Source organism: Clarias gariepinus, chromosome 4 (genome assembly GCF_024256425.1).
Source record: "Clarias gariepinus isolate MV-2021 ecotype Netherlands chromosome 4, CGAR_prim_01v2, whole genome shotgun sequence".
In the NCBI taxonomy this organism is placed as follows: domain Eukaryota; kingdom Metazoa; phylum Chordata; class Actinopteri; order Siluriformes; family Clariidae; genus Clarias; species Clarias gariepinus.
Genome location: NC_071103.1, coordinates 7,414,628 through 7,423,315, shown reverse-complemented (window position 1 = coordinate 7,423,315; position 8,688 = coordinate 7,414,628). Strand labels below are relative to the sequence as shown.

General features: G+C 37.1%; 1 protein-coding gene across 1 annotated transcript; it reads left to right on the top strand.

The window, feature by feature from the left end:
* The first annotated feature begins 1,857 nt into the window (after positions 1–1,857).
* LOC128519938 (OTU domain-containing protein 1) lies at positions 1,858–4,065 on the top strand. The gene has a single exon (XM_053493915.1). It carries the CDS (start codon positions 2,041–2,043, stop codon positions 3,313–3,315), a length of 1,275 nt encoding a protein of 424 aa, XP_053349890.1. The 5' UTR covers positions 1,858–2,040; the 3' UTR covers positions 3,316–4,065.
* The last annotated feature ends 4,623 nt before the right edge of the window (positions 4,066–8,688 follow it).

Genomic DNA, 8,688 nt, shown 5'->3' with positions numbered 1-8,688 from the left:
CAAAATGCCGCACACCAACAAAAAGCATAGAACAATATTGATCTTCCCTTTTGTTCAGCACCTGAAGGATCAAAAAGCAACTTTGTTGCCAAACTGGAAACTAGAAATGCCAGACTAGTACTGCCTGATAAAATATTTATTTTTAACAAAAATATAGAAACTTCAGCATACACATTGGAATTAATGAAATTACATATATAATACCGAATGTTTTCTTATATATTATTCCTCTGCAATAAACATGCCGACGTTAAACCGTTATCGTTGCACTATGGTTCCACTTTTTCTTTGGTGTTATTTTAATTTACTTGTATTAATGATCTATTTCTTTGCATGTGCGGGGCCAGGGGTAGCTCAGTGGTTAAGGCATTGGACTACAGTTCGGAAGATCCCAGGTTCAAGCCCCACAATCACCAAGTTGCCACTGTTGGGCCCTTGAGCAAGGCCCTTAACCCTCAACTGCTCAGATGTGTAATAAAATATAATATAATATAATATAATGTAAGTCACTCTGGATAAGAGCGTCTGCCAAATGCCTAAATGTGTGATTGTTTGGTTTCGAGTGTCCGATCTTTATTGTCAATAAAGAAAAGCATGAATTAGAATAGGTACTTTCCTATTATTTTCCACTAATTCCCTCCCGTTTATTGCACCCAACCTGTCATGTGTGTATTCCCCACACTTTGAGAACCACGGAATTAAACCATAAAAACTAGTGTATGAAATTGTGACGAGATCAGCAGTTTCTGAGCTCCTGAGGCAATTCCATTAAGTACTCAAGGGTGAAAGTCTCTGCATAAGGGTACACCTTAAATCAGATAGGAATTAAATATAATGACAGTGTAACAGTGGTTTTATTTACTTAAGTTAAATAAACAGCAAGGCCTGTTTTGGCATATCATGAGAAAAAAGTACTGATAACGGTTGCCATAAGTAATGTGATCAAAAACATTTAAAAATATGACGAATACGGTACCGTTACTTACTATAAGAACATGGACAAAAAACTCTAAAATTGTTAATTAGGTTATAGTCTTTATTTTCTAGAGGTTGAGAACAGATTTTGCAGTTCATAACTCCCCTCAGTCTCTGGTATGCTGTCCCTGCTGTTGCCTACCTCTCTGCTGTCTATTGTCACTACATTCTGAGTCTTCTAATATAATCAAGGCAAGCAAATACAAAATAATGATAAACTGAGGACTTTCCCTTACAGTTGTGTTTATGTAATGTGTGCATATTGAATATATAGAATATTATGTATTTTCTGATTTATTGATATTATTCAGAAAATTGATATTTAAATTTTCTGATTTAAATTGAAACATAAAGTTTAAAAGGATTGATGCATAGATTTGTTTTGTAAGCTTTTGCTCCTACTACTTGAGGACAACTGATTACTAGTGATCTGTTAGATTCAAATGCAGAGTGTAAATAGGATAGATAATATTGTGGTAATTGAGTTGGATTAAGTCAAATTAGGTGTCAGGTAATTATTACATTAATTCAACTTTACATTTTCTTTCCTTCTGTGCACACATGCTCATGTGAAGAAAATCTTTTAAAAACTAGTTTGATGGTTTTGCATATTGGATTTACAGAATTAATACAAAATAATTATTTTCTATTTATTAATAATTTGTTGGTCGATCATTATGCTGTACAGTTCAAATATGGTGTAACTATATGTTTGTTTATGTGTGTTTCAGTTCAGTCCCTTTTTATTGAGAAGACAGATGGCTTGTGAGAAGAAGCTATTACACAGTCTGGATGTGAGATTACACATTTTGAAATGCTTATGACCCTTTTGGCGTTCCACAGCTACACGCTAACTTTAGGCGTGGAGTGTTGTGTTTGGAGAGCGCGAGCACGTACCCTAAGTTTAGCGGTGACTGACGCGAGAAATGGTTCATCGATGAGGAATGGAAGAACAAGGCTCGGAAACGCCCCTCCCCACAACTGTGCCTCTGTGAATGACAAAAAGTATTTTTAGCAGATGTTGTCATGTTGCGTTAACGTGTAGTATAAAGGAAGACGCGCAAAATGCAGCTTTACAGCAGCGCGCTAACACACTGCCCGGGCTCGGCGCAGAAATTTAGAGTGAGTGTTGCGGCGAGTGACAAGAATCCCGCAGTGGAATCGAGTTTTTACGCCAATAAGGAAACCTGCGCAGAAGCTTCAGGCGCGGAGAACTGGACAGACGCGAACATGCCCGCGTTTTCGTGTTACGAGGCCACAGTGAGGCCCGTTTTCTACACGTCCAAAGCGGAGATTGTCATCACAAGGCCGGATGGTGTGGAGAAGTGTGTTCCTACTCAAATCACGCAGGATCTGCACACATTCCCCGATGCTGTAAATAATACACACAGTGCTCCGGGTACAGAGAACAAGATCCATCAGTCAGATGTTGGTTTCACTTGTGACCATGGTGAGATTCAGAGAAGGAGCAAATCGGACATTCTTGAGAATAACAGTGAGATAACTGAAAGCAATTCACTCAATTTACACAGCTTTTTAAGAAGTGACAGTAGAGTTTGTAATGAACTGGTACTATCTGTCTTTGATGAAAGTGAAACAACAAAAAGCTGTTCACAAAGCATTCCGTTCACTTGCAAACTGGAAAACTCGTTGCTAAAAATCAAACGTCAGCAGGATGATGAAGATGAAGTGCTAGGGGACCCAGTGCTGGAGCCTGAGGTATCTCAAGAGCCTGCAAACAGGATTGATCTCAATGAGAAGGTTATCCAGTACCTGGCAGAGGTGGAGAAACAGAACAGATATCTCCAAGAGAGAAAGAAATACCGTTTTCACATCATCCCAGATGGAAATTGCCTGTACCGCGCAGTGTCAAAAGCAGCATATGGTGAGCAATCAATGCACAGTGATCTAAGAGAGCGCACAGTATATCACATTGCTGACAACCTGGATGAGTTCAGTCCTATTATTGAAGGGGATGTGGGTGAATTTTTAATCAATGCAGCACAAGATGGTGCCTGGGCTGGCTACCCTGAGCTACTGGCCATGAGCCAAATGCTGAATGTGAACATCTTCCTGACCACAGGAGGCAGTCTGGCGAGTCCCACTGTCTCCACTATGGTACACTATCTGGGGGCAGAGGACTTGACGAAACCAGCCATCTGGTTGAGTTGGCTAAGTAATGGCCATTACGATGTTTTGCTCGACTGCTGCCTGCCTAACCCAGAGTATGACACTTGGTGCCTGCACACACAAGTGCAACGAAAACGTGATGAGGAACTTGCCAGGTCCATGGCAGCTACTCTGTCCAAAATGTACATAGAGCAGAATGGCTTTCAGTAGCCATTTCATGTACAAGTTTTATATTTTTACAGCTTAATTCTGGTTCCATGGTGTTAATTAAAACAATGCTTGCTCAAATGACTTGAATCTTCACAAAATAATATCAAAGTAGATTATCTGTCGTTTTTGGAAAGAGCTGTTATATTGTAGGCTATATGATTCTGATTCTCTTACAGCTTATATATTTCTGATGACAACACAAAAATTCTGTGATTCCTTTTGATGTGAATTAGGGTAAACTAAAGTTTGGTTGCCAGCAATATCACTCACATTGCAAACATTTACACAATCTGACTGGATAATTAGGTTGATTTAAGTTATGAACTGATATAGGTGCCTTATAACGTAACTTTATAATGTTTTAAGTGCATTCATTTATGATCAGGGACACTGATACAAAGACCCATTTGCAGTGAAATACTGTACTGCCGTCTTAAGTACTAATATACTGCCTCATTCTGTATTTTATAAATTTACATGCACTTCTGATTCGTCAATTGTTCTTTATTACTTTATTTATTCTAATCTTGTGTATTCTTATATAAGATTTTAAGGGCAGTGCACATTATCATTGTAATATGCAGATTAGGTGCATGAATGTTGCTATTGTGTACATACCAGAAGGATTTTACATTTTTATATATTTTCTTACTTCTGTTCTCTTAAAAAAGGTATATTGCACTGTGTATATTGATTTTTATGTAGCCTATGATTTCTGAAGCTGTTAGATTTTAAACTTATTCTTGTAAAATGGGCTATATAATTTTGTCATTAAAAATAAATTATAATTTATTATGAATACTAAACTGTTGCTGTTGTCATTGAAGTATTGAGGCTAAATATTTAACTAGATTTAATCTTATTTAAAGTTGTTTTGCGTATATAGTTTGGCGCTTAGTTAAATCTTTAGTTAGTCATAACAATAGATAAGATATCTAGATATTTAGTTATTTTATATGTATGTGCAAGGGGTGGGTTCTGCCATAACCTTTAAACCTAATTATGTGTAGGTCCATATGCTCCCACTTAAACAGCGCAGACCCCTTAACGCATGGGGCTCCACAAGGTCTTTAAAGGTGTGCTGTAGTATTTGGCACCAAGATATTAACAGCAGGTCATCCAAATTATGAGGATTATAGATTGTATTTTGACAGATACCGTTGTCATTAGATTATAAATGATATTCAAACAATTATCAATATTCACTTTATCTGTCAGTGGTTTTAATGTTAGTGATAGATTTATAATGTGCTATGGCACTAGCTCCTTACCATACAGTATGCCATAAAAAAAATATTTGGATTGTAGCTGGATTCAGTGCTTCAAGGGCCACCATGAACAGATGTATCCAGGGAATGGGCTAAAACTGTCACATTCCCTGTGTCAAGCTGCTCTTGAACCAGAGACAACGTCAGAGGACAAAAAAGACTGGACTGTTGTTAAGTGGGCCCAAGTCCTCTTTTCAGATGAAAGTAAATTTTGCACTTCATTCGAAAATTAAGGTCCCAAAATCTGGAGGAAGAGAAAAGGGGCACATAATCCACCTGGTTTAATACCTGAATTAAGGACCATGGTAGCCCTGTGCTTTATTGGCCAGCACACTTGCAAAACAGCTAAATGTTTTGTGCACTGATGAAACTAAAATTGAACTATTTGGAAAGAACACGCAGCAAATCTGACCTAAAAAGTGCACTGCATATCATCATGAAAACATGATCCCAACCGTAAAAAGTTTGGTGAAGGAAACATTAAAACACCAGCGCAAGAATGGCTTCAGAAAAACAAATTACAGTAGGTAGGGTCAACCAACTATTAAATCCAAGGGTTAACTTACTTTTTTCACTACCATTTTGAATTTTGTGTGATTTTTTTAGGCACAATATATTTGTCAGTACCCTTGACAAATTTATGCAGAAAAACATGAAACTCCATAAGGTTCAGATACTTTTTCTTGCCACTATATGAATATTAGAGTTTATCAAGGATCGATGTATGGTCAATTCTGTTAAGTATGAAAAGATTAAGTCAGTGACCTTTGTTAACTTTGACAATGTTAGGGTGAAATAGGCACTTAAAATCAGAAATCAGTCAGATAGGATTCAATAGGGCAGGCCAAGTGTTAAGAAATCTTTCCAGGCTTTTTATCTATGCTATTAGATGGGCAACATAAAGGAGTAACGAGATAATGTTCTCTACGAATCTGGCTGGGTTCGCTGAAAGTGAAGTAAAAATGTGTATAGATCATAGTGATCAGATGTCTCTGATGAGCAAACCAAGGCAGATGGCGACAGTGGCAAGGAAAAACTCTGTGCAATGGCAATAGAAAGAAACCTTGAGGGGAACCAGACTCAACAGGGACCCCATCCTCATAACAGAAATCAGATATAATTTTTTTTGCAGACATACTGTGTGTAAGGCAGCTGAAAGTTCAACATAACAGAAGGTGTCTATGTTGACATGGAGTCCAGTCCAGTTCAGCACCAGGAGTCAGACAGGTGCAGAGGACAAAGAGGGGCTGGATCACTGGGAGCTCTGGAGCAGTGTGTGTAGCTCCAAACCATAATTAAGCAGAATCCTACTCAAGGTGTGTAATATAAAGAAAAATATGATTTTAATGGACAAAATGCTGTCTAATATTGTCCAGGTCTTTCACTATCTAGCTGGTAGTAAAAGTACATCCTTCTAAGTGCAAGCAGAAGTGTAAGAGCATTTGTGCACTGTTTTTTTTTTTTGTGCTAATAAGTAATATTTCTATCTTGTATAAATTTAGTGAGAAAAAATTATCGGTATTTAAAATATTTTCAATCTTATATCTACACACTAAGTTAATCTAGACAACTTGGATATTTCATCTGGTTTCAATAAGATGTATAACTGGGTATCATCAGCATAGTAGTGGAAACTAATCCTAGGTCTTCTAATGATGTTACCCAAGGGAAGCATGTATATGGAGAACAGCAGAGGTCTTAAAACTGACCCTTGTGGACCAATGTCATTTAGTGAATAAAGCTGATAATAAGTTATTCAGCAAGCTCATAACAGCCTAAATTGTCAGACCCATCTTTGGCCAAATCAGGACTATCATACCCCTGGGGCCAGATCTGATTATACCATGCAGATGCTGATAGCCTGTGACCCAAAAACATTTCTTATATGGGGCACTAAAGAAAAGGGGCAACTGGAGACCCATCACCATTGGTCCACATAGCTGTTCTCTAAACTGTAACTATGATGGAGACACTTGTGTGCGCATGTAATACAAATCCTAAACAATCTCTCCATCTGTGGTGTTTAAAATGTTTATGGTGCAAGGTCTACAAGCCACTGTGCAGTGGTGTTTGTCAACTTGTCAACTTCGTGAACACTTTTAACTACATTTTAAGAAACAAACACTGGGTCACAAGTTAGTTATTTTCTGCAAAAACAGATCTACTCAACTTAAGTGGACTGCATGAGCAGAACCATTATAATTTAAAAAATATTTTTAATAAAAATATTTAAATTAGTGTCTTTATTCCATTTTTTCCCTATGATGGGATGTTTTGGTTTAGGGACTGGATCCATTAAGCTTCAGGGATGAATCAGAGTGACAGGAGTATGCTATGATGCAGTCGCGGTTCTATGGTGCCCTGGGCCTTCAAAAAAATAGGTTTATTCTTGTTTATTCAACACATATACACTTTTATATATTTATGACTATATAAAAGATTAAACGTAAATGCACAATTTACAGGATTTTCACAACAGGAACCATTCAACTGAGCCCTGGACTTCATTACAGTCACACAAACCTTTATGAAGTAATTTTAATCGTTTTGCTGCAGACTACAGTCAAAATCATAATGGAAATGGTGTGAAATTAAATCCAATGTTGTACAAAGTAGGTATAAGGTTTTTATAATATTTTATTATAAATGTAATAGTTATTATGAATGTTATAAATTATAAACAGTTTAACTACTAGCATTTGGTGATTGATTTGCTATACAAAGATGTACGCAAAGATGTTTTGCATGTAAGGGTAAATGTACTCCCAACTTTTGAGGTTCTAATCCATTGATGACACTTTGACCTAAGTACTTATGCAGTTGCTCAGTTTAAATGCAAAAAAAATAAAATAAATAAAGCTATGAATTGCAATGCTGGTTGGTGCAGAATGGACACATATTTTTTTTATTAGTTAAGAGCTAGAGGCGGCGACACGGTTGTGTAGTGGTTAGCACTGTCGCCTTGCGCCTCCAGGTTCCGGGTCCGATTCCTGTTTCTTTGTGTATGGAGTTTGCATGTTCAAGATTTAAGATTCAAGATTCAATGTTTGCTTGGTGGGTTTCCTCTTGGTACCCTGGTTTCCACACACAGTCCAAAGACATGCAGCTTAGGCTAACTGGCGTTCCCAAATTGTCCGTAGTGTGTGAATGAGTGTGTGTACAGTATGTGTATGTGCCCTGTAATGGATTGGCACCCTGTCCAGGGTGTACCCTGCCTAGTGTCCTTAGTCTCCTGGGATAGGCTCCAGGCTCTCCGCGACCCTGAATACAGGATAAAGCGGTATAGGTAATAAGTGAGTGAGTAAGAGCTAGAGGCAATTGGCCTACCTGAAGCAAATAAGTCCTGCCAGCTCATGTGACCTGTTGGTCTAAAACCAGCTGTGGAAATACCTTGATCTGTGCCATTTACCTGGTACAAGCAACACTATCCTAACAAAAAAATAACAAACTTGGAGGCTGTAGTGATCCTCACCTGTGGAGCTGGACAGGGAGGTTACCGCCATGGAAAAAGAGTTTGAGCCCTGTAGCAGGGTGTTAAGGCAAATACAGATAATTTTAAAAGAATTTAGTTTTTTAATTATATATATATATATATACTGTATACAGGTCCTTTTAAAAAAATTAGCATATTGTGAGTTCATTATTTTCTGCAATGTACTGATAAACATTAGACATTCATATATATATATATATTTTTTTATATTTAAAAAAATTCCTTTGTGTGGAATGAATCTAAAATATAAACCTAAATACTGTATTTATATATTTTTTTTTTTACATAAATAAGTAAAGGTCAACGGGAAAAATGCTTCATCTGCGGTGTTTTGGCTCCACCTAGTGGGCATTTGATGAAACGTATATAAAAGTCTGGTGTTTTATTATTTATCAATTAATTTTTTTGTTTGTTTTTCTATCAGCAGTAGAAAAAGTCCATTCCATCCATCTAGGAACTCTGTAGTCAAACTAGGGACCCAGTTTGGGCTCATGCTTGAATTTGCATATATTTTACATATATTCCAGATGTAGTGAAGTAGAAAGTATAATGTTTAACTCTAAAATATAATGGGGTAAAATGGAAAAGTCCCTGAAATGAAAATACTTAAAC